The sequence below is a fragment of the Aulonocara sp. 'chitande type north' Nkhata Bay genome, linkage group LG19, assembly GCF_057382095.1.
Source record: "Aulonocara sp. 'chitande type north' Nkhata Bay isolate Kocher_YH1m ecotype deep benthic linkage group LG19, A_spYH_male_GT1.1, whole genome shotgun sequence".
Classification (NCBI taxonomy): domain Eukaryota; kingdom Metazoa; phylum Chordata; class Actinopteri; order Cichliformes; family Cichlidae; genus Aulonocara; species Aulonocara sp. 'chitande type north' Nkhata Bay.
Window position 1 is genome coordinate 26,548,775 of NC_141362.1, and position 25,835 is coordinate 26,574,609.

Sequence of the window (25,835 nt, forward strand, 5' to 3'; positions counted from 1 at the left end):
GGGGGAAAAGGCCGCGAGGGCCGGTGTCCTGCAGGTTTTAGATGTGTTCTTTATCCAGCACAGCTGATTTAAATGGCTAAATTACCTCCTCAACATATCTTGAAGTTCTCCAGAAACCTGGAAATGAACTAATTATTTGATTCAGGTGTGTTGACCTAGCATATCTAAAACCTCTAGGACACCAGCCCTCGAGGCCTGGAGTTAGACACCCCTGGCTATTCAATTTTATTTGTAAGGCGCACCAATCACATCAGTCTCCTCAATGTGCTTTATATGGTAAGCAATGTTCCCTCTAATTTTTCATGTGTCTGAGCGAACACACAAACACTGACCCACGTTAACATATGGACTGAACATACACACACCCACAATGGACAACTGTACCCTCAAACACACAATAATAACATGGACTGAACCACCACTCACAACCACTAGCACTTTATATAGCCTCTGTAGAAACTATCTACACCCTCACTTATCTTAACTGCACTACTGTATAGCTCTGTGTAAATAATCATTCTGTACATTCGATAATCTTTAATTCTACAACTGTTTACAACTTGCATAGTTCACATTTCTGTATAGCTGTATATCTCAGATTTCTGTAAAGTTATTTATTTCATATTCTGTATAGTTTTTCATATTTATATCCTGTTCATAGCCTGTACATAGCTTGTACTCACTACAGCCTGTACATACTTATAGTTATAGCATATTCACAACATACTTCATACCGTGTACATTATAACATACCATAATAGACCCATTTCTGTAATATACTTACATATCTATACTATTGCTAATATATATTGTAATATATCTATATCACTAAAGCACTTCTGGATGGATGCAAACTGCATTTCGTTGCCCTGTACCTGTGCATGTGCAATGACAATAAAGTTGAATTCTATTCTATTCTATTCTAAACTCCCTGAGCGGTCCCTTGGACCTCTGTGAGCAACAGCAGACGTGTGCACTGTGGTCACGCCAGCATCGAATCCATCCAAGTCACATGGTTTATTAAAATAATCCAATTACAGCATTTACATTTATGTTAGACTACTTTTAATTAACTGCTTTAGCCCACTTACAATGAAAACTTTAAAAAATCTTCTTCATGACCTGTGTATGTTAACACTATTGGAAGTAAAAATATCTTGAGCTCCAAATTTGAAAACACAACTTTTTTTCTTTTCTTTTTTAAAAATAAATAAATAAATAAATAAATAAATAAAGCTCTGACTTGTATTATGAGTCTGTGGTCTGGGAGAGAGTCCTGTAACTCTGTCTGCAAAATACAGTAAATAATGACCAATGTTGGGCAGTTAATTATATCATTACGTCTTCAAAAAGGTAACTGAGTTATGCAAACAACAAAGTTTTTTGCAGCTGTTTACCTAAAAATGCAGCCAAGTTTTTTTTAAATAAACATTTCAAACTATTTACAGAACAATCAGCTGTTCTGCATCAAATTTGATGCCATGTAAATTATTTGTGACACTCCAAAAATAATTTATGTCCACTATGAGATAAAAGAGAACAACAGCCTGACAACAGCAGATTTATCACTCCTGTAACATTCAGTAGTCGCCTCATTGTTCTGACACACACAAGAAAACTATTGACTACACTACACACCAACTACACAAGATTTGCGCTGAACATCGCAAATATCTCACATCTCAAAACACTGCCGTCACTCCTAAAACTTCCCCCTTCCTAAACAACTAAATGCCATGTTGCCATATCATTTTTTGATTGGTCGACATGGTAGATTTTTCCACCAATAGGAAAGGGTGGGGTTTTCTTTGGGTTTTGGGCACAGGCGGAGAGTGCTTTCGAAACATTGCATTTTTTTTTTTTTATCATAACTCTGGTTTTACACAATTTAAAAACTGGTATAAAGTCCACACTTTTCCCGTCAATTGTTCCGTCTGTCCTGCTCACGTCTCCAATGGTTGTACACATTGTCATTAACGTGGCTTCACTCCACATCAGCCACGCCGCTTTGCTAAAACACCGGTGTCGGCACATAAGGACGCTGTCATAGCCTGTCAACAACGTTGATTAGCTGCATATATACGAATGTGAATCGCATCATTGGCTGGACTATGGGATAAAGTGGCATCGTTCTAATCCCATACGGGAGCAGCCAGTCACTTACTGACTAACACTGCAAAACAGAATTATTAAAGTATTAATTTTAATTTCAATTCAGGTTAGATTTTTTTTTCCTGTGCGCAGAGACCGTGCCAGCCGTGCGCAATTGCGCACGCGCGCAGCTTAGAGGGAACGTTGATTGGTATCTATAACATTAGAAAGAACCCCCCAACAATCACATAACCCCCTGTGAATAAAGCACGTGATGACAATGAAAACTCCCTTTTAACAGGAAGAAACCTCTGGCAGAGCAAGGCTCATGGAAGGTCCGGCCGTCTAGCGCGACCAGATGGGGGTGAGGGAAATGAGAAAGGAACAGAGGGAGACAGGACAAAAGGCGAACTATAGGAGAGAGTCAGACTTTAATAGTTACTAATAATTAAATGCAAAATGGTGGATAAACACACAGTGTGGAAAGAGATCAGTGAAGAGGAAACACTCAGTGCATCATGGGAGCCTCCCGGCACACATTATGAGAGAGATGACATTTTAATTGGGTGCAGTTTTCTTGTGTAAACAACTGGGGAGTGAGAAGACGGGAGTGGAGAAGTACTCAGTGTAAGGAAGTCAGCAGCCTGAGCCAACAGCAGCATAACCAAGTGATGGGTCCAGCACCAATACTTGTTTGTGGATGAAAAACAGCTACTCACAAAAAACTGTATGCATAAAGAATTATTAGTTATAAGAAGTACTACTGCTCTTACAGTATTATGTGTTCTTTGTAGGTTTCAAAATGTGATATTTTTTCATATTTCTATATCTGGGAATTGTGTTTTTTTTATACACTTGAATGTCACTTGAAGTTAAAAAAAAACAATAAAGCAAGACAGACACTTTGTCATAGCAACTCGATTTTTAATATTGTAAGATATAAAAATCTTCATCTTTATCATACAATAACATCTTACCATAAATTTTGACAAAGGAGGGAGATTTTTTGCCACCAAACAAGAATTATAATATAACTTTGATTTCTTTTGAGGTAAGACAGCTGCTTCATAGATTCTTAAGCCACACGGGTCTTTTCTTCTACACATGCACAGCATCTTCTTATCCTTACGGTGTGCTTTCCATGCAAGACATTCCGCCTCACCTGTAGGCCTAGGCACTGAGCTAAAAGCAGGACCTACTCCGTGGAGAAGCTTACACTGAGACACCTTTAACTCTAGGCCTCGTATTCAGTGTCAATAAAATACCAATGAGTCAGATAATCAACAAATGGAATTCCAATATAATGAATGAAAAAAAGATAATCCACAATAAGGGCAAGTATGTGTGACATTATAACCAGTGATTTGACAGAGATTTTAACAAGTGCTTATTTCCGTAAAGACAGCAGCCAGCCCTGACTTATTAAACAGAAGAAGAGACCTGTGCGGCATCAAGTCCACAGGCTGCGATGTGCTCAGCATGTCTTTCACTATTTTAAATCACTACTTTCTTTGGATAAAGAGAAAAAAACAAAACAATCGACAGCAAAAACAACCAACACAGGAAACAGTATTCAATAGGCATTATCCAAGAAACACAGTGAAAACAACTAAAAAAAAAGAAAGAAAACAATGCAAATATAGAATTTTTAACATGCCACATTGTTCCTTGGGCAGGGTTTCTTTCACAGAAAGCCATCTATGTTACTAGTTTTTATAGTAATAAAAATAACAGACATCTCAAATGGTTGCCAGCAGATTGACCAAGCAGAGAAGAGGAATAGGAGCGAAACGAGAAAGCCACATCACCGGACCATGCACATGACTCTGCAGCATCCCGCGAGACAGTACAGACACACACTGCAAGTCATGCAACTGACACACACGCCCACACACACACGCACGCGTCCGCACACACTCTCCATAAAACAAAACGCAAGCATAGATTGACACTAACCAAAACATCAGCAACTGACATTTTCTAGAATGCACATATTCTGGCTGTACCAAAGCCAAAGAGGCATTTATGGCAGAAATGTTTTAATATTCATATCAATAACGTTCTCTGAGAAACATTTAACAGCAGTTTGGACAGTACTGTGGTTTTGTGCTGTCAGCACAGGTTGAATTGGCAGCACAACCGCTAATACGAAGCTCAAAAACCCTACAAAAAGAACGGACAGACGGCAAAAAAACCCAAAAAACAGGCAGATGGATAGGCGTGCAGCGAGAATGACAACCAATTACAGCAAAGATGAGAAGAGAAAACTTTCATTGTCACCATCAAAAACAGGGCTGCATCGACTCTGTAGCGGGTCATGCACAAACACGCTCACACACTCGCACAAACACCCACACGGCGCCAGAACATCTGCCAAAAAACCTGCACCCATTTTTTTTTACATTTTTTTTTTTTCGCCCTCATTGCCCCCATCCATCGTCATGATATTTTGATAGGCAAAAGGAGATCGGCTAACAGCTGCAGCTGGCGAGCCCACACAAGGAGGATGATAGCTAGAGTGGGACAACTGATGTCACAAGATGGGGGCAGGACCACAGTCAGTGTTCCTTGGCTGGTATTGGCGGGTCGACACCAAGTCCCCGAGCAAGCTGACGGGGTGGTTTGGAGCCAGGAGGTGTGGTTTTGATCAGACTCCTGTGACCTGTTTGGCTATTCAGAGTCTCTACAGAGATGTGGAGGGAAGTTTCTTAACACGCCTCTGAGCAAGGAAGGAGCTCTCAATGGGCTTGAGCTCTGGAGTAGGTTGTGAGTTCTTCAGGGCGGAGTAGGTGGCTGCCATTGCACCCTGTGCATAAAGAGCAACATCATGATTGAAGCCCAGATGAGAGTATGAATTACTGATATGTTGTCTGATTTACTGCAATGCAAAAAACCCGCTCGTCTTGTGTTTTCTAATCGACAATGCAACACACGATGCGAGTATATTGCAGTGTACAATCATATTGGTATTTTGGTGACACTAAAAGGAACTGATATGATATAAAAATCATTCTACATGTTGAGTTTCAACTACTAAAACTTCAATGAATCAATGAATTCCTTTAACCTGATTCCAGGCAGTTTTGTTACCTTGACCAGCTTGGGGTCCTGGTGTGGGAGCTGGCTGTTGGGCAGCTTGTCTCTGCGGACAATCCATGGGTGTTTGAGAACCTGCTTAGCAGTCAGTCTCTGATGGGGGTCAACGTGAAGCATCTTGGACACCAGGTCCTAGAAAAAGCCAAATAATAATATTATGGAAAACTTGTAGGTTGACGCAAATACAACAAAAAATTCTTTCTAGGGAGTAAAAGAGTTGTCTAACAAATATTGACTCCTACCTTGGCGGCATCAGACACAGAGTCCCAGTTACCACCAGTCAGACTGAAGTGGCCGTGGCCTATCCTGTTCAGGATTTCATTTGGAGTGTCTTCAGGTCCGTTGGCAAATGGAGTGAAACTGGTGAGAACAAAAGTAGACAGACGGTAAGGTTAATGCAAAGAATAATGAGAGAGAACAAAGTTCAAAGAATGATTTCAAGTGTTCCTACTAACCCAGCCAGCATGGTGTACAGCAAAACCCCGAGACTCCAGATGTCACATCCCTCATCATAGCCCTGACGCTTCAGCACCTATAGCAGAGTCAGAAGGAATCACATATTACTATATATCACAATGACTGGGGGAACCTTGACTTTTGTGAGTATGTCTTGCGAGCGCACTCGTCACTTGCTCACCTCAGGAGCTACAAAGTTAGCAGTATAGCACGGGGTCATTAGCAGGCCATTGTTGGCACGCAGTTGCTTAGCAAAGCCGAAGTCACAGATTCTGATTGACTCGGGATTCCCCGACTCGTCGACATAGAGGATGTTGCTGGGCTTCAGGTCTCTGTGCACTACCTGAAACACAAGAGGGCAAGAGTGGAATGGAGGGAGAAAATTAGGATTGAAAGTGTCAGTAAACACTCTTGGGTGGAATTCTTTCCCATTTTTATCTGCTTTAAAAATGTCTTCTATAAATTATTTTCAATTTTATTCTAATCAGAAGTTGAATTATTTACCGAGGTGCTTCAAGTGATTATTCCCCTATGTGCTGTTACTAAACCAAAATAATTAAAAGGATGAACACAGTTTGACATCTTCAAGCTAGAAATTCATAAAAAGTAAACAAAAGTAGACATGTGTTGTAAGTTTTTAAACATCAGGAAACATAAAAAAGTAAAAAGAAAAAGAAAAGTAAAGACTTTAGCCTGGTTTTCAAAGGCACTACTATTCAACAGTTTTCTTAAAAAAGCAAAATGAACATCAAATAACTAAACTCTAATAGCACCTTAACTAATATTTCTAAAAGACAGAGCTATTTCACAGCAGTTATTTTGATAAAACACTATTGCTCAAATACAGCTCCAGAAAATAATTTTAAAAAACCCCATTGTGTGCTTCACAGGTTTGCCATTTCAGAATAAAAGAACCGGTTCAATAGATGCCATTTGACCTCAAAGTCACATGATAGGGTGGGGCTAGGTTTCACAGCGGGTTCACCCGAAACCTTGGCTGATTGTGACCTACACCCATTTTCACACCTTGGCTCGTGCGTTTAGGTAGAGGATCAACAAGGGGGTTCATGACCCTCTTCGGGGGACACTCCCCGAGGACTTCAATCTGGGACTCTCCACCATTTGACCTTAGAACTGAGAAGCTTCTCAGGTGAGGTGAAACGTCTTCAAGGAACTCAAAGAAGTCCAAAAGGCTTTTCTTTTCAAGCTCCTTAGACAAAACATACATATAAAACAGGACTAAAAGTCCTAGTGGTCTTAGTGGTCCTCACCCCTTGTGAGTGGAGGTACTCAGCAGTCTTGGTGATAGTGTGTAGCACAGCGCTGGCCTCTCGCTCCGAAAAGAACTTCTGCTTGAGGATCCGATCCAGCAGCTCTCCTCCACGCATCAGCTCCGTCACCATGAACACCTGCTTACCGTTGTCGTACACCTGCGACAGAAAGACAAACAAACATCAGCGAGTCTTATTACACTCAACACCCAAGGCGAACAAAAGTTGTCAGACAGAGTGCGTGTTTAGACCCACATCCTTGAGTGTTATGATGTTAGGGTGCTGTCCGTATCTAAGCAGAATCTCTATTTCCTCAGAGGGGTCTGTGCTAGTCTTGTCAATCATCTGGAAATCAAAAGCACAACAACGGCATTAGGATCATGTTTTTGAAAGGCTGCATATTTTCCTCCTTCTTTTACTGAAGAACTACTGAAAAACATATTTGTTAGATTTTGCTGTCCTGTATTCACAAGCTAACTTTTCCCTGTGTGTGTGTTTATGTGTTCATACCTTGACAGCGTATTCAGTGTTGGTGGCTTTGTGGATACAACGTTTACAGACGGAGAAAGAGCCCATCCCTATATCTTCCTTCAGTACGTAGCCATCGCTGAAAAGGACGTTTTTCCCGTGTAGTTGCTGCAGAGGAAGATTTGAAATTGTGATGAGCGTTGGAGGAGTGACGGACTGACAAGAGCTCATGTGGGGGGAGGTTGATGATGTTGGGGAAGGGGCTGAAATCTATTTCTGGAGTCAATTTCTTCCTCTTTGTCAAAGTGTCTCTTCAAATCTACCACACACGCAGTAGAAAAACTGCTTTTGCCAGGCATTACACAAGATTTGAAGCCGTGTACCTCATCTGAGTCGTTTCTTTCTAATCGTGTTCCTGTCTGCCTTTCGCACACCGTACACACAGAATCTGTCTCTATTTCATGCCATCAGCAGTCAGAACTCGACAGAAATATAACACACTGAAATAACTTTGTCCACACCTTTAGATTACAGTACATGGGCATATTCACCGACTACTTCATCAGGTACTAATTACTAGGCTCACTTCCCTTTTACTTTCAGAAATGCTTTAGTTCTTCATAGCATAGAATCAACAAGGAACTGAAAACATTCGTCAGCGGTTTTAGTTCATAGTGACATGATTTAATCTCACAGCTGCTGCGCATTTTCCAGCTGCACACCCATGTTGCAAATTTTCGAGTGCACAGATGCTCTATTGGGTTGAGATCTGATGACAGTGGAGGCCATTTGAGTACAATGAACTCACTGTCATGTTCAGAAAACCAGTTTGAGATGATTTGAGCCTTGTGATGTGGTCTGTTTTCCTGCTGATAACAGCCATCAGAAGATGGATACAATGTGAGAATAACTAAGGGGCCTGAAGTGTGCCAAACCCTACTATTCGAATTCACACTCATCACACCAGCCAATATTATTATAATCTTCCATTGTTCAGTTTTAGTGTGTCGAGTTACTGTTGATCATGTTGCGGGCAGCACAGTGTGTGGTGGTTGGCACGGCTGCCTCACCACCATCTAGCCGGGGAATTTCTGTGTGGTGTTTGCAATTTCTTCCCATGTCATGAGTTTGTTCTTTCCAGGTATTCCGACTTTCTCCCAGGGTCCAAAGACATGCACTTAGTTGACTGGACACTCTAAATGACCAGTTAACCTAACTTCCTCCCATCACCTCCAACCAGTCGCAGCAGATGGCTGCCCCTCCCTAAACCCGGTTCTGTTGGAGGCTTCTTCCTGTTAGAAGGGAGTTTTTTCCCCTCCCACTGTTGCCAAAGGAGTCATAGGGGAAATTTCTCGGTTTTCTTTGTGTCCTGCCAGAACAGGCTCCAGTATCCAGTATTTATCTATCCCAAGAGTGAATAGCTACTGACCTGAACCACTGGATGTGGTGGGGCCTGCACTGGCTCTGATGAACCATCCTCCTCTAACAGAGTTGATGCAACAAAGCTGAAGCCTCTGAAGAGCTGGTGAGCTCCAGCACTGGGGGGTACACCAGGGGAGTCTGCAGGATAATAAATAAAAATAAAGGCTTCGGAAAAACAGACAGGTTTATTGCAGTAATGTTAGAAAACAAAAAAGGCACTGCTATAAAAACTTCACATTGAGGTATTATTGACAAGCACAGCTAATCACAAATATGTTAGTGCATCCCAATGTTGCTGTGTCTCCTTTAAATAAAAAAAATGTGTATTGATTTTTGATTTTCGACCTTTAGGTGTGCGGGAGGTGAATTCGGAGTCGAAGTAGAAAGTGTCATCCGGACGTGCGACCGCTGGTCTGAACGGAGGCTTTGCTTCTTTTCGGAAGAGTTTCTAAAAAGGAATAAAGAAGCTTAACTCACGCTGTGCAGTTGAAGTTCTGAATGCCACCTGTGATGGTTGCTATAAATTCAAACACATATGTAATCACACAGAACTCACATTCCAGTCTATGGTTGAGAAGAAACCGTGCCGCTTAATCTCCTCAGCGCCATCGGCATTAGATCCTGCAAAACATCAAATAGAATCAATCACAATAGAAAACTACAAACCAATGTAAAGCACAGCCTTTCCCTGTGAAATCAGATAGAGTGTGTACCGTCATTTGTCAAAGTCATGTTCCAGAGCTGATACTAACCCAGTCTGTTGGCAGGGTTCCTTTTGAACAAAGCCCTGAGCAAAGATTGGGCCTCTGCACTCAGGAACTGAGGCATTCCAAGACGAGCCCTGCACAAACACACAAAGAGGGCTTCCAGCTTTAATTATTGCACCGGATATAGAATGAGGCAGTTGGAATATGTTGGAATAAGTACATTTGGCAACAGGTTTTTGTGTTGAATTGAGTTTTTCCGTGTTCTCCATGTGCCTGCAAATTTACTCTCCGGGTTAGTTCTTAAGCTGAGAGCCTGTTTAGGACGTCATACCCCACCTGACCGCCTATGCAGGTTGGGCATGGACAATCTGGGAAAACAACTGAATTAAAATAAGTTGGTAAAAGGGATTCCTGAGCGAGGGAGAAAAAAAAACAAAAAAAAAAAAAACTTTTTTCAGCCTACAAATGGGGGGCGTGCCACAAAACGTTTGAGAGCTACTTAGCTGGTCATTGTAAATTGACTTCAGATGTAGTTGTGAATGTGCCTGCTCAGCTGTCTAACTGTGTTAGCCCTGTAATTTACCGGCTTCCTGTCCAAGGTGTAGCCCACATCTCTCACCCAAAGTGAGGTGGAATAGGCTCTAGTCCACTCACACGCTTTTGCTGATGGACATGAGTAAGTAGTTAAAAGAAAAGAAAAAATGAGTGATGTTCTTGAATCCAGGTGGTACTCACTTCAGAATGAGATTCATGGTTTCTTTGCGGTCCTTCCCTTGAAATGGCAACGCCCCCGTCAGCATCTCAAACTGGGAGAGAAAACACAAAAAATGTAATCGGCATATTTATTTACGTAATATTTACGCTCAGCCAGTACGTTTTTTCCTCCTTACCATTAGTACCCCGAACGACCACCAGTCAGCGCTGTGGGTGTGTCCCTGCCTGTTCACGACCTCTGGTGCCATGTACTCCACAGTGCCACAGAAGGAATAAGCTTTCTTCTCATGATCAATGGCTTCTTTACACAGGCCGAAATCTGAAAACACACAAGACATTAACCAAGGACCTGGATCCTTATATTATATTATATAGCAGCACGATAATAGCTACAAAAAGCTTTAACATGAAACAGTTTTCCCACAAGAGCTCTGTTAAGGCGACTTCTTAATTATCATTCGTTTCCTCTGGTTGAGGATAAGAGATTCTAAAGAGGTTTATCACAGATATTCAAGACAAAGTATTATAATTAACTTGGGGAACATATACAGGATGTTATGGAGATACGAGTCAGTGAGATAAAGCCATCACTGCTGTGAATCAAGGTCAATGTGGTAGAGGAAAGGAAAGTGTGTGTGCAAAATGAATAGTGAGAGGTAGATGTAAAAGAAACAACAATGAGGCTCACCTGTGAGTTTGATGTGTCCCTCCTCATCCAGAAGAATGCTAGGAGAAAACAATGTCACATATAAGACAAACTAAAATCTTACAGAGTCTGAACATTTTACCCATCTGGATTGTACAAAGTAAACTTTTCTTTGCTGTATGCTTTGCTCAGTTGTAGTATGTCTTGGTGTCAAAGTATACTCGGCTGTCGGATCATTAGGTACCCTTAAAAACAACTGAAGGCTAATATAGCAGTCTGTATGTGGTGGTCAAAGTTATAAAAACACGTTTCAGTTTCAATACAACATGTTAGCATTCAAAAGCACCAAAATTTAAAAAAGCAACACATAAATGAATCACCGGCTCTTTAAATTAGCGACCGTGTCGGGTCTTACATGCATACTATGAGATCGAGTGCTGTGCACAGCACACGCTGAGGAACAAGCATCGACAGCTGGTGGCAGCAATGTACCATAACAAGTACCGATGTGCCAATTACAGCAGAGAGTGAGGGAACACAAGCTAATGAAAATGGTGCAGGGTTCAACAAGTAAAAAATACTTTGCAGTGAGTGCAATAGAAATATGACAGGAGGAAATTGTTGCACTTTGAAGTCATCACTGCTGTCTGGGGTTGTGGCTACAGGTCTGCAGCAGGGAAGACACTTTTCCCACACTCACTGAAATGCATGCTGTTCTTCTGGATTAATCTAACTTGGAGACGTTTATGACTGATGCACTGTGTGTATATTTTTATATATATTTGTCATTATACATTTCCTGCAGCATGGCATGCAAAACGCTTGGTTTTCCACTCTTACTTTTCAGGTTTGAGGTCCCTGTAAATGATACCCAAGCTATGAAGGTGGTCCAGTCCTAATGCCAGTTCTGCTAGGTAAAACTTCACATCCTCTTCTGTGAACATCACCTGAGGGGTAAAGGAGACAAAGAAGAGAGAGGATGTGACACACAAAGAAAAGGAAAATGAGACAATAAGAGAGCATAACACCGCAGAGTGACACAATGCAGAATAAATGGGTAAGCACATATCAGTTTATAGGATAAATAAGTGGACATAGGACTGAGAAAAAGAAATCCTGACCTCAGGTCAGCATAACAACACTAAGTAGTCACTTCTTTTTTTTCTTTTTCTTTTTTTTTTTACCTCTTTGGAGAGTCTAGTAAAAAGATCCCCTCCTCTGAGAAAGTCCAGGATCAAGTACAGCTTCCCTTCAGTCTGGAATGCTACAGATGCACAAATTCACATTTAGTTCAACTGTAAATCAGGAAGCATGAGTTAAGCTTCTGGAAGTTGAAGTAATAAAACAGTAAATCAAGTCAGTACATCAAATAACATTAATAAGAGGGAAGGGAAGCAGAGTCTAACAAAAGCATCAGGCTGACTCACCATAGTGCAGTTTGACAACAAATGGGTGATTGACGTCTGCCAAAATGTCTCGCTCCATCTTGGTCCTCACACGGTCTCTGACTGAAGGCCAATGATCGAGGGTTAGTGTGATAGTATGCATTAAAGATTTATAACGTGTCTGTACGTAAGCACAGAGTATGGTAAAAGTACTACAACACACTAAATGCTGGTGCTGATGAGAGTACAATTCAACTTGGACTCATTAAGCTGCAATAGGAGAGGATCCTCAAATTAAAGCATAGCCAAACTTAAATAATGGGGTCAGTGCTGAATGTTAATGATGACCTAAATTTGGGGATTTTGTGCATGCAACTGCGACTCTGAGCACAGTAGATTAACTCAGCTGCTGCTTAAAAACTTCACCATGGGCAGCCAATCAGAAAAAAGCTGACTTCAAGCAAAAGGGAAGGAATGTAAAATAGCGAATTTCAGACAGAGAGGAGCTGCACCCAAAATAAGGCGAATTATGATCAATTTGACCTGCTAGTCATGAAAAGCTGTTAAAGAATAAAAACACGGAGATTTAAATGAGAGTAACAGGTCCCTGTTAAATTTGCAAAGCTGCACAGAACCACCCACGTGATTTTGGGAGATGATGAGAAGAAATCTGATGCCCCGATGTTTGCAGAAGGTGAGACCACAACACCTGTTCATAGGAACCCACTGAAAGCAGTGGTGGTCTTACTATGCACACATACCACTGCATGTGTTACAGGAAATTCATACACCCTTTTATATGAAACTAAACAACCACTTGAAAAATGAAGTTGCCAAACACAAGGCCTTTTCAAATCAACATCACCGGAAAGGTAAAAGGTGCAGCTCTACAAAAAAAAAAAAAAAAAAAAAAAAAAAAAAAAACCCAACTCACTCACTTTTCTTTGTTTTTTTTTCCCTGTCAATGAAGCCAAAAGCCAAAACAGAGAAAAGTAGCAATTCTTAAAATTTCACGACCATAGCCAAGCCTGACGTTGCTGTACCTTTTAGTGTGGCCTTCTTGAGGACCTTCATGGCATAGAGCTGGTTGGCATCGGGAGGAGTCACCTTTCGTACCAGGAACACCTGCAAAATAATTTTTTTTCAAAAAAATTCCCCCCAAAAATATAACAAACACCAAAAACACTGTTAAAGATGCAACGATTTTTGTAGGTTGGGGAGTAAGAGTAGCAAAGGAGGAAGAGAAAAATAGACATGTAGTCAAAATAGAAAGAAACCGAAAGAGTAAAAGCAAATTACCTTGCCAAAGGATCCCTGTCCCAGGACTTTGAGCAGTTCAAACTGAGAGGCATCAGCTTTCTCTGAGCCCTCCTTGACCACATGGGTGATGTTGATCTCTTTGATGTCTCCATCTTCCTAAAGAGTGAAAAGAAAACAGACGGAGGGAAAGCAGTCAATGATCACAGAACGACAGCAATACTGCACAGCTGCAAAAAAAAAATAAAAATTTCACAAGCCGCTTGCTTATGCAAAGATAAGTTCTCCTGTGGAGGTGCCTCCTGCTGTCAATATAACACATTTCAAAAAAAGAGGAAGCAAGGTAAGAAGTGAGATGTGCACGTGAGCACAAACAGTTGCTTATCGATGCGTTTATTTGCTTTTAGCACACGGGAACTGGTGGTGTAAATATTCAGTGGAAGTAGATCTGTGTAAAAGCAAGTTCACAGCAAGCGCACTCTCACAACTGGGTGGATCCCAGCTGAAACCGCTCATAGCTCCACCAAATGAACACGCTCAGCTGACTTGGTGTCAGCCTCACCCAAAACTCAACAACAATAACAACGATGCAGAGAATTCTCTTTCAAGAGTGTTCCCCTCCCTTGATAATCTTCCTTGAATTTCACACCTCGGGCCCTGTGATGAAGCAAAGTACAGTAGGTACCCTGCTGGGAGAATTTTAGATTCACCAGTGCAGTTTCAGGGGAAAGACTTTTCCCCTACTTCTGCCTATGAAATCCAAATCTCAGGGATCAGAAAGCAGAACATCTGGGCTGTCCTGCTCCTAATTTCTCCTTTATAGGCATGTTCAGGTTTACACTATTACCATGGATCCTGAATAAAGTTACACTTGGCAATTACAAGTTATTTAAAAAAAACAACCAAACAAAAAATAAAGTGCAATCAGCTGACCGTTGCATAATCAATATTTCAAAGAAGTGATGAAAGACATATTTTCAGCAGTCTCTTCTTTCAGCTTTTTAAAAGTTTCTACAAAACAACAGCCACCGCCATCACCACAGACCACTGCAGCCTGGGACTTAATTTGACAACAGGAAACCAGAGTTGGCTGAACACAGCAGGCTTTCAGTTGCACCTTGTTTTCTGAACAACCGCGACAAGAGCGAATACAAAACCTCGTTTGCACTTTGCTGTGCTGATGAATCCCTCTTTTCTCCTCATTTTCTTAAAACTCAGTTTCATTAAGACGACGCCACTGAACGCTCTGTCGACGACTTAACTACTCAAAGCTGATCGAGATGTCAATATCAGGAGGTGTCACTTTACCGTCCAGTGGTTCTCCGGCGGAGGTAAAGTGCCAGTGTCGTTGTCCGTTGCCGCCGTGGATCTGTAGGTGTTACAGTGAGCAGGGCTGCCAGTCAAGGATTTGTTCTTTTTGAACAAGTAGATGGACAGCATGCGAGTCAGGTTGAACTTTCTCTTGTCCTTCTCCATCTCAGCATTTCCCAGAGTGTTGTATCATCCTACCTTCATCCATAACAAGGTACACACTCTTCTACCTCTCATATAATCATCTCAAATCTCACCTCATCTCACCGAGAGCACACTTTAAGATCGTTTGTGCTTTCATGTTAGGATTCGTTGTGTGGACTGCAGATAAATATTGAAAAGTCTCTCAGCCTCTGCTCTTTAGTCGACTGCAGAGGCCTTCTGCTAAATTTCCTTCAGTGCTTCATCTTCATGTTCTCTTCCATTCTATCTCCGGTCCTTGCTCGCTCCCTGCCTCTGTGTCTGTCTGATTAGACCGGTGTGCCTTCGGTGAATGACTGCAGCTGAAATGAACTGGAACCGAAGCGAGCAGGAAGGAAGAGCCTGCTATATTCTCACAGTCCTGCACCCAACTTCTTGTCACACTCTCTCTCTCACACACACACATGTGTGCGGCTGAAAGAGAGAGAGAGTGAGAGAGAGAAAGAGAGAGAGAGAGCAAGCGAGCAACAGGAGTACACTGAAACTCAAAAGAAGCACAAAAAAAGAGATAGAGGTGGAGAAAAAGTAAAAAGAAAATGCCAATTAAATGCTTTCTTGAATAAATTTGCTTGCATTATCAGTAATTTTACAGACTCAAGAACCCAACTCTGTGCCACTTCCCTTTACCCATAATTCAACACAGAGGCCAGCGTGGAGGAGGATGGCAGAGAGAGGATGATGTGTCCCCTCTCGGTGTCAACACACCAGAGAGGATTCAGACAACTCACTGCCTCTGGATGACAGAGATTTTCCTGTCTGTGGCCAGGCATGTTGCTCTCTTCCCCCTCTAAACAGTCCTGTTCCTGCTCATCCTGTCTCCTAACACAGCTCTCGCTGCTCGTAAAGTGGTCTTGAGATCCTCTTACTTTCCTCCATTGCTCACTTTATTGCCGTTTATACAGCAAACACTTCTTTAACCTGAGAGAATACGCCATTACGCGCCTGTATATAGAGCATGAGTCAACTCCTCTTGACCAAAGAGCAGCGTTACTTGGCTGGCAGCGAACCTGCACTGCAGCCTGTGCTCAGAAAAGGTTATTTGCTTAACAATTTTGTGATGGGAGAGTACATTTTCCAGAGGGTGGGGAGACGAGAAAAAAAAAGAAAAAGGAAATACAATGTGACATGGATGAAGCAGGATGTAATGTTTGTTTAGCGAGGGAGGAGCTGCAGAATGAACGGATTTAAAAGCAACAGTACACAGGTGGTGAGAGCTTACCTGGGCTCTAATAGTGGCATAGTCCCTCTCTATCCAGGTGATATGAGACTCGTTCTAGGAAGTGTTTGAATGGAGCAGTTAACATGAGTTACGTAAAACATGACGGGTTTTGCAACAGGTACATTTGTACCTCTTCATACAGGCTTGCTGCAGGTACATCTCATTAACACATGCACACACGCACACACACACACACAGAGAAGAGGGTAGAATAGGGCCACATTAGTGACAGGAAACTTCTCTTCCCTCCTACTTCTCACTTCCTCTTTTCTTGAACTGATCTCACATCCTTCCTGCTCGATAACTAGATAACCAACTACACAGGAGAGCTGAGTTTACAAGCATGACAGCTGTTGCAGAGAAGAAGCTGAAATTCAGCGTTATGACTAACTATTTATAAAGGTTCTCGTGTTATCCGGAATCTAGAGTACTCAGGAACAGCTGTCTTTTGAAATGAAGTCACATGGTGTGTGGGAGATTAAAAAAATGAAAAAGAGTATTCACACTTCATGGCCTCACACATATTTTTTGTGGTTTTGCAGATCAGTTTCAGTTTGATTGCATTAATACCATGACTTGGCCAAAACGCAAAGATGAAAAAACTGAGCATCTAACTTTTAAATTTGCTACACCGGTTGAGTGAAAAGGCAGAATCTTCAGTGAAGCATTAACCCTAGCATTGAAAATAAAATTTTTTATGATTTTTGAGGTTGGAGGAGGTGGAAGATCCTCCATCCACATCCTCCTTTGTTTCCCGTCAATTCACAGCTGGGAAGATGAAAACTCTCACATCCCTCACAGAGGAAACCCCTTCATCCCTCCCAAAATATCACGCAACACACACACACACACACACACACACACACACACACACCAAGCACTCCCTAAAGCTTTCGGCAAGTCCCCAGCACATTCTTCACCTGACCACACTCACACGCAGCTGCCCACTTTGTAACAAGCGGAGGTTCATAACACGCACACATGAAATAAAAGCATCTACTTGCCTCTGCCATGCGGGTTTTGGTGCGGAATAAGAACCTCCACATGTCTGTGTCCAGATACTTCCATGTCACTGATGCTGTCACTGGGTGTCAGTGAACCTCTGTGACAGTCACACTTAGACACTTGCTTCTATGTGAGCCTGTGTCAGTTAGCCAACAACTCTGTATGCAATACCGCAACAGATACAACCTTCCTGTATGCTAAGCAAAATGGGAAGTAAAGTTATAAAAAATGCATATGAGCAGGGGACCGATTAGCTGTGGACAGCGTAGAAGGAAAAGGCTCAACTCAAGCAGGAAATAGCTCTTTCTCAATGGGAAAATGAATCAGAAGTCTATACAAGAGCTTCAAGGACAAGTTTACGGAAACAATGAGAAGAACTTGAATCTTTTGTGTCATTTTAGGCAAAAAGTGGGGAAACTGACTTCATGCTTTTTCTTCAGTTTGAGATTCAAGATAGCAATCATGCGAGGTTTTCAATTTCCGTTGACACATCATCTGACTAAAAGTCTAACGAAGCCTGAAAAAGGGCACAGTAAAAGTTTAACAATAAGAGAATCCTACAGTCATGATAATCTTTGGTCGAATCGAAGCTTAAACGAGCTAACACAAATGCTTCTCTGAGTCCGCTTATGCAACATTTGATCACCTTTTCAGACTGCTAGAGAACAGATGCGTCAACTGTGAGAGACAGATATGGTGTAATGCCCTTTGATTAACACAAGGGGCCAGTGCAGGTCTGCAGCCAGTCCACTGGTAGGTGTTCCAAAGAAGGATGTCATAAGATAGGAGCTTTAGCCAAGTAAGGGCATGCTCACATTGTTAGCTCATGCCTCATCCAAATCCTAGTGTTGGCTCTGACACCAATTACAGTAAGGGAGACAAAGTGGGACAGAAAGGGAGCATGTGGGAGATGATAGGCTGGAGTGCTGTCCAAACACTGTCCATTCACAGCAGCAGAGGTCAAACGAGTTTAAACCCTACAACAGTCACGTCTTGCGTCAAAGCAACGCACCAAAGCTCGAAATGATGGCAGAGTTCAGAGGAGAGAATCATTACAAAAAAATAAGACAAGAGGAAGAGTCAAGAGGAAAAGAGAAGTCACTGGTCAAATGGTGCATGAGCCTGGAAGAAGGAGTTAATTTAGGCTGTTGCTCTCCTAGTGTTTGTGTCTTGCACTGTAGCTTCTGCTCCTTCCTGGAAAATGAAGCGCAAGCACCTGTACGTTTTCAACTGCAAGACAGCTCCGACTGCACAGACAGAGGATGACGAGTGAAAGCGGGAAGGTCCAGAGAGGGAGACGGAGCAGTCTAAACATTCATCTGTAAAAACAAATACCCACACTAGACTTTGCCTGCAAGAGCAAACACACTCAGAGGGGTAAAAAAAAACAAAAAAAAAAAAAAAAAAACAACACACTGCAGCGGTACCCTCACAATGACGAAAGAGTCTGAGATTATATAAGAACTGAAGACAAAAAGAGACTGTAGGCAGCATGGACCATATTTTTAGGCATTTCTAATAAAAATGCTTTAAGGTTATAAACAGGAACTGCTTCTTTTGTTAATGCCTAATAAAAGTCCTTGTAGTGAAATGTTGCACCCTCATTAAAATCTGCAGCTGCATAATCAGTTGATTGAGGTTAAATCAACTTTTAATGTATAAAAATGTCTAAAAATTGTCAAACACTGATACTTAAACCTGAGTAATATGTATGTGAACGTAGAACTAGTTTCATTTAAAACTCACATGTTTTAGTAATATTGGCAAATACTCCCATCACTTGCACGTGATTAACTAACCATTCAGTTCAAATATTAGTGTACAACCCTCTACGGGTCATTAATGAGAAGACATTTTTTGCACTCGCTTCATCGTTTATTGCTTATTTAAGGAGGAAAACTTAAAAGATCAGAATTCAAGCCACAATCTAAAATCACGACCACTTAAGCCCCTTAAGCTCGACACATACTGTCTGTTCTGACTATCATCTGGACCCGAATTTTAACCCTCATAAGCAAGTTCCCATGACTTGCAAACAGATATACACTCAACAAAAATATAAACGCAACACCTTTGTTACTGCTCCCATTCCCCATGGGATGGACGTAGAGACCTAAAATTCATTCCAGATACACAATATAACCATCCCTCCCAAACAGTGGTCACAAATCAGTCCAAATGTGTGGTAGTGGGCACATCTGCTATATTGAGATAATCCATCCCACCTCACAGGTGTGCCACATCAGGATGCTGATCTGACATCATGAGTAGTGCACAGGTGTACCTCAGACTGCCCACAACAAAAGGCCACCCTGGAATGTGCAGTTTTGTCTCACAGCAAAATGCCACAGATGCCACAAGCAATGAGGGAGCGTGCAATTGGCATGCTGACAGCAGGAATGTCAACCAGATCTGTCACCCGTGTATTGAATGTTCATTTCTCAACCATAAGCCGTCTCCACAGGCGTTTCAGAGAATATGGCAGCACATCCAACCGGCCTCACAACCGCAGACCTCGTGTAACCACACCAGCCCAGGACCTCCACATCCAGCAGGTTCACCTCCAAGATCGTCTGAGACCAGCCACCCAGACAGCTGCTGGAACAATTGGTTTGCACAACCAAACAATTTCTGCACAAACTGTCAGAAACCATCTCAGGGACGCTCAACTGCATGCCCGTCGTCCTCATCGGGGTCTTGACCTGACTCCAGCTCGTCGCCGTAACAGACTTGTGTGGGCAAATGCTCACATTCGATGGCGTCTGGCACGTTGGAGAGGTGTGCGCTTCACGGATGAATCATGGTTCACATTGTTCAGGGCAGATGGCAGCTGAGAACGTCCCAGTTCTTGCATGGCCAGCATACTCACCGGACATGTCACCCATTGAGCATGTTCGGGATGTGCTTGACCGGCGTATACGACAGCGTGTACCAGTTCCCACGAATATCCAACAACCTCGCACAGCCATTGAAGTGGAGTGGACCAACATTCCACAGGCCACATTGTCAATCTGATAGACTCCATGCGACGATGTGTTGCACTGCATGAGGCAAATGGTGGTCACACCAGATACTGACCGGTTCTGGGTCCCCAGACCCCCAATAGCGCAAAAAACTGCACATTCCAGGGTGGCCTTTTGTTGTGGGCAGTCTGAGGTACACCTGTGCACTACTCATGATGTCAGATCAGCATCCTGATGTGGCACACCTGTGAGGTGGGATGGATTATCTCAATATAGCAGATGTGCCCACTACCACACATTTGGACTGATTTGTGACCACTGTTTGGGAGGGATGGTTATATTGTGTATCTGGAATGAATTTTAGGTCTCTACGTCCATCCCATGGGGAATGGGAGCAGTAACAAAGGTGTTGCGTTTATATTTTTGTTGAGTGTATTAGGTTTCACAAATGATTACATAAAACTCATTTTTGCTTCCACATTTTTCCCATAAAAGGGCTCTTGCCTAAATGCTAAGCAGCACTTTTGTGTTGAGAATGATAAATGATACGAAAATTATGAAATATGGCTCCCTTTTCATCAAATCCCAACTGTTTTATACTAATTACTGGTTTTCATGCCCATAGCCTTGAAGAGAATTACATATCATTAATAAATGAAATATTAACCACTTTTAAAAGTGGTTTTCTTTTTATCAACTGTTTCGCACAAAAATTTTCGCACAAAGATGTTCAATAGCCTGGCATGTTTTGAGAAAGAAAACAAATGTATAAACACTGTTTAAAGTGAGGTATTTAGAGCTCTACACTGTAACTATGCATATGCACTCATGCAGGATTTCAATGCAGGAGGTCTAAAAGTTTTGTATCCGACGATCACACCATGAACTCGGGCTAGAAAGTGGCTCTCTGTTTTTAAATCAGCCGGAGCATCTTCCTTCTCCTCTTTAATATCTAAAGGTGGGCACCAAAGAACGGTACTATATTTTGGAGGGCAGGGAATTCATTCAACACCCTCTTCCTCAAAAGGAAGTTGAAGGGTTGCAGTTTTGATAAAGTGGACAAGATCCAGTGCATGATGAAAACACAAGAAAATCACAGCGCAGCCCAGGAAGCCTACTACAAAGGGAATGTTTGCCAAATTAAAGCACTTATTTAAGCTATGTATTTATTTGTTTATTTTCTCGAGAGAGATTTGTAATTAAGAACCAAATTCAGAGTACACTACACAACATGGCATCATTAAATTTGCATCCACACTGAAGGCGATTTGCTTATCACGCGTTGTTTTGAAGCTGACGATCAGTCTCTTGTGGACATTCCAGCCTCCTGTTGCCTAGGTAACCCTATAATGTATTTACTACCAGGTTATATGTCAGTCAATAGTATCCTGCAATCTCACTGGTAGTCTCTTCAATTGCTCATCAGCAACTCAGCTCAAATGAAGTTGCTGAATGTCTTTCCCTTTTTGTGGTTTCTGGTTGCCACGTTACTTCCTGATTGGATGCAGTTTTTGTAACAACAGAACAGCAAATGTGTAAAAAAAAGGAGAAGCATTCTATAGACTTTTAAAACAACTAATCACATGAACAAGTGGAAGGTAGAGGCCAGAGGAAATGTCCCAGCAGGAGTATAGGATTAGCACAGATACTGCAGGAAATCCTGTCATGGCATCTGTAATATTTATAGCAGCAGCATGGATAGCCGTCAGATGATTGGCAGTTCAATGGGCCAGTTGACATCGGGTTAAAACGGCCTTGTGTAATATCCACAGTGGGAGCTTTGGTCAATAAATGCATTAAGAAAAGAACGAAAAGAAATGGCAGAAATGATTTAGAGAGAACAAAGGGGCGGGATAGAAGGATAAATGAGAGACGGAAGAGTGAATATACACAATGAGGTCATCGATGTTAAACCTAAGCTGCATGGCTGCGGTGGAAATGTGTAGCACTCTGGACCTGGTTGCAAATATATATAAAAAATAAATAAATAAAGAGTACAAGCCAGAAACACCAAACCTCAACATCTCCTGAGCATTTTGTCACTCATCTATAATTTGTGTGTCATCACACAAACATTTCTACAACATCTAAAATAGCAACTTCAAGTGCTACTCAATCTGCACTTCCTGCTTAGTCCCAGGTTTTTCCCCTTTAGAAATCCGCTCAACCAAATGCCAAATAAACCCCCAAAATTCACATACAGACAGACATCAAAGCTTTTTTTGTATTGTATGTATTGTAGGTATTTAAATGCAGGAACAGAGGGACACCAATACAAGACTTTAACTTGAAAAGATAAACCGACAGAAAAAAAGGATAGTTTTTGTTAACTTGACAGAGAGAGAGAGGTGCAAAAGGGCAGAGCATGGAGACGACACAATCAGCATCCATATTGATGAGAACTATAAAGGATGAGTGGAAATGGTCGGAACGTTTTCCTTAATTGACCCTCAGAGGCAGAAGTGTGAAACTATGGCAACTGCGTTTTTGCAGTCTCCGTCTCCCAGCATCCTCTTTGCAAGACAAGAGGTAGTTTCAGAGGCAAGGCCATTCACATAGGAAACATCTTTTTAGATGATGCTTCCAGGTAACACTTGCCAGCCTCCATCTTCACAAATGGAGCACTCCTGTTCACACTCTACTTCAGTTTGGAATCTGATGCCAGAAATGTCTTCTACTTATCACCGATGCAGCATGAAATGGATTATACTATGTTTATTTTGGAGGTAATATACGATGATGGCCTTTAAAGGTTATGTAGCTTGAGACTCTAATATCAGAGACCTTTCAGAACACACAGACGTATCAGAGTGCACACACAGACTGGATGATTAATGGAGCTGACTTTCTGTCAGAGCATCCCTGTGTATTACCATGACCATGTCTGAATGTGATAGAAAGAGAGAAACAGACTGTCACTTTCTCTGTGTGTGTGTCTTTAAACCCAACTGGTATATGAATGAAAATCCCAATGAGCACACCCATTACGATTTACGAAAGTATACGTTTGTGTGAGTCTGCTCTTGTGTTTATATGCATTATCATTCTCCTCCTGGCAGCACAAGTCACAATCGGGGCTTAGTGACGCTGAGGGCAGAGTAACCATGACGACTAGGCCAATAGCAGACATGAATGGATGACAGAGGGGATGAAGTGAATAGATGGATGGCTCAAGCATCTGAGGGGCATCTGCTTCAAGTTAAGACTTTTCTTTCTTTTTTTTTTTTTTTTAATCTGTTTTGTCATTCGTATAGATCAACAGGGAGGGAAACAGCTACAACACATGATAACCCTTCAGGTCGGGCAAGATTGTTGAAAAGGGAGAAAGAAGTTGAATGATAAGGAAATTGAAATTCTGATTCAGCTTTGACGTAAACTACCAAAAAGTTAGAAACAACATTGTTTTTGAAAGAAAGCACATCTAATATGACACTAAAAATTGGATAAAAGGACCAGAAAAGATGGATGGATCCCTTGTTTAAAGAAATAGATGTGATTTCATGAGGCCGACCATGAACACCACAGTCTGCTCTACATCATTCCAACATGTCGCATTACTTCTCGACAATAATGAAAACTAACCAGTGTAGCATGAACTAAACTGCACTAAGACTGCCTGTATTTTCATGCAATTTTTAATAAGCTATAACAAACCTGTTTTCAAGAGGTTTTACAATATGGAAAAAACACAACTTCAGCAAGACATCCTATATCGATTAGATGCACATCTAAAAAACACTTTAAACTCTAAATTGGACTTAAGGCGTTAAAAGTTAGCCTTAGATTTCCATTTTAATCAAGTATCTCTTTCTGAGCAGTGCTTACTTTGAAAATATCTCATTGCTTCTTCTTCATCTCTGAACGTCAAATGTGATTTTTCTCTTTTGGGGAAATACAGCCCTTATCAAACTATTGTTCTATTGTACAATAGATCAGATCTAGATGCCTAATTGTCACATCCTTACAGTTTAGAACAGGCTTGCATTTTTTTAAATGATCAGTTGATCCTTTATCATAAAAAAAGCTTGCATTAGGTAACACAATGTGCCAGTGAAACACATGCATAATGTTGTAATTTTGATGAATCACTACATTTACTTTAGTTAATCATTTCTCAAATTGATTGCAAAGTTAGTAGTGCACTTAGGCACAGAATGCCTAATCATTCGATATGAATTCACTGGTCGAATGGACTATTTCCACATGGGCACAATCAGACATCACGTGGACTAGAATCACACAGGTTAAATAGTGTTTAATGCGTACTGTGACTGCAATGCACATTTGGTTTCTCACCTGCACCTCCATCGGGTAATGCCTACAAAAGTTCAAGGCTGCAGTGCATGTACATAAAAAACTTTTTTGTGGCATTAGGCAGACAGAGGCCTCTAATATAAATTTAATATTAATTTTCAGGTAACATATGCTGAACTTCCAAAAACATTTAGGTGTTTTTCACCGCTTCTTTTTCTTGGCAAAACTGGACCTTGAACACTTTTTGTGTAACACCATCCTATGAAAACCGAGCAATGAGATCAGCTATATAGTTGCAAATCAAGAAGAGGGAGAGGGTAACAGAGATTCCCATGTGTATGACAAAATCCAAAGATTTAGAGCCCCCTTTTAGAACAGAGGCAGGCTGCAAACCACATCTCCTAGTGTCTCTGTTTGTGTGTGTGTCTGTTTATATGCTCATCAGATCTCTAACGCACCTAAACTGAAACTGCAATCTGCATCTGTTACTGCTGATGACAAACTCAGATAAGAGGATACCCGCTTGACACAAACACACACACACACACAAACCACACCTTCCCCTTGGGTCTGCACATGCAATCATAACAGCGTCTGTTAGCTACTACAAAGAATAGGGGGGCATTTTAATTTGCATTAAAACCTTCTGGAGAGGCTCAATTAACCTGCTGCATAAACAACTGCATGACTGGGACTTGATAAGACGTGAATGATGGTGCGCTTTTGCGTGTTTACTTGTGTCTGCGTGGGCCTGTGTGGATAAGCCTTGCTAATAGATCATTTTTTATTGTACCTGATGATTGTGTGCAAGGCTGTGTCTCAGCACAAAGTCCATCTTGCGTAATGAAGTCAATTTTCCATTAAAGAATCTTGTTAACTGACTAACTTGCCATGAAAAGGAACACCAAGAGTAGTTTATGCACAACATATGAGCCAGACATCGTTGTTAACACTCATGGAAAGCCAAGTTTACCTGAACCCTTTCAATCGGGCTCATCAATGCCAAACATCCTTTCCGTAATACTTTGGATGACCTTGTTCAAGAAGAGAGAGAAAAAAAGGATTCATAGTCACAGAAAGGACTTCTAGACATAGTCGCTTTAAAAAAAAAAAAAAAAAAAAAAAAAAAAAAAAAAAAAAAGGCAAAAACAGCCTTGAAAACAACTAACTTCATAGAAAAGAAGTTAGACTGAGAAACTTCATAACGCAAGTTTGATTAAAGGGAGATGAGTCAAGGACAAAAGCTTAACAAATCATTAGTTGGCCTTTATCTGAACTACAAGACATGATGATGAATTACACTTTGCTGAAGAGTGCAGAGAAGTAGTGATGGAAGACAGGGATGAGGAAGAGAGGAAGGGGATGATGT

At 41.5% G+C, this 25,835-nt stretch overlaps 1 protein-coding gene across 4 annotated transcripts in view; it reads right to left on the reverse strand.

Moving 5' to 3' along the window:
* Window positions 1-2,986: 2,986 nt before the first annotated feature.
* Window positions 2,987-25,835, reverse strand: part of rps6ka1 (ribosomal protein S6 kinase a, polypeptide 1) — a 50,670-nt gene continuing 27,821 nt past the window's right edge. The window contains exons 1-22 of one of the 4 annotated variants that reach the window (XM_086275559.1): window positions 17,249-17,372; window positions 16,245-16,298; window positions 13,556-13,672; window positions 13,300-13,381; window positions 12,299-12,379; window positions 12,056-12,135; window positions 11,712-11,818; window positions 10,914-10,951; window positions 10,402-10,544; window positions 10,247-10,317; window positions 9,557-9,645; window positions 9,361-9,425; window positions 9,150-9,252; window positions 8,812-8,942; window positions 7,425-7,550; window positions 7,170-7,259; window positions 6,915-7,073; window positions 5,825-5,986; window positions 5,643-5,719; window positions 5,430-5,547; window positions 5,182-5,319; window positions 2,988-4,897 (exon numbers count right to left, since the gene is read on the reverse strand). In XM_086275559.1, the coding sequence (XP_086131685.1) occupies window positions 4,775-4,897; window positions 5,182-5,319; window positions 5,430-5,547; window positions 5,643-5,719; window positions 5,825-5,986; window positions 6,915-7,073; window positions 7,170-7,259; window positions 7,425-7,550; window positions 8,812-8,942; window positions 9,150-9,252; window positions 9,361-9,425; window positions 9,557-9,645; window positions 10,247-10,317; window positions 10,402-10,544; window positions 10,914-10,951; window positions 11,712-11,818; window positions 12,056-12,135; window positions 12,299-12,379; window positions 13,300-13,381; window positions 13,556-13,672; window positions 16,245-16,298; window positions 17,249-17,290 (2,196 nt within the window). In that variant the 5' untranslated portion in view covers window positions 17,291-17,372 and the 3' untranslated portion in view covers window positions 2,988-4,774. Of the gene's footprint in view, window positions 4,898-5,181; window positions 5,320-5,429; window positions 5,548-5,642; window positions 5,720-5,824; window positions 5,987-6,914; window positions 7,074-7,169; window positions 7,260-7,424; window positions 7,551-8,811; window positions 8,943-9,149; window positions 9,253-9,360; window positions 9,426-9,556; window positions 9,646-10,246; window positions 10,318-10,401; window positions 10,545-10,913; window positions 10,952-11,711; window positions 11,819-12,055; window positions 12,136-12,298; window positions 12,380-13,299; window positions 13,382-13,555; window positions 13,673-14,821; window positions 15,395-16,244; window positions 16,299-17,248; window positions 17,373-25,835 lie in introns of those variants that run through there. The other 3 variants (XM_086275557.1, XM_086275560.1, XM_086275558.1) reach the window with 3 other exon arrangements.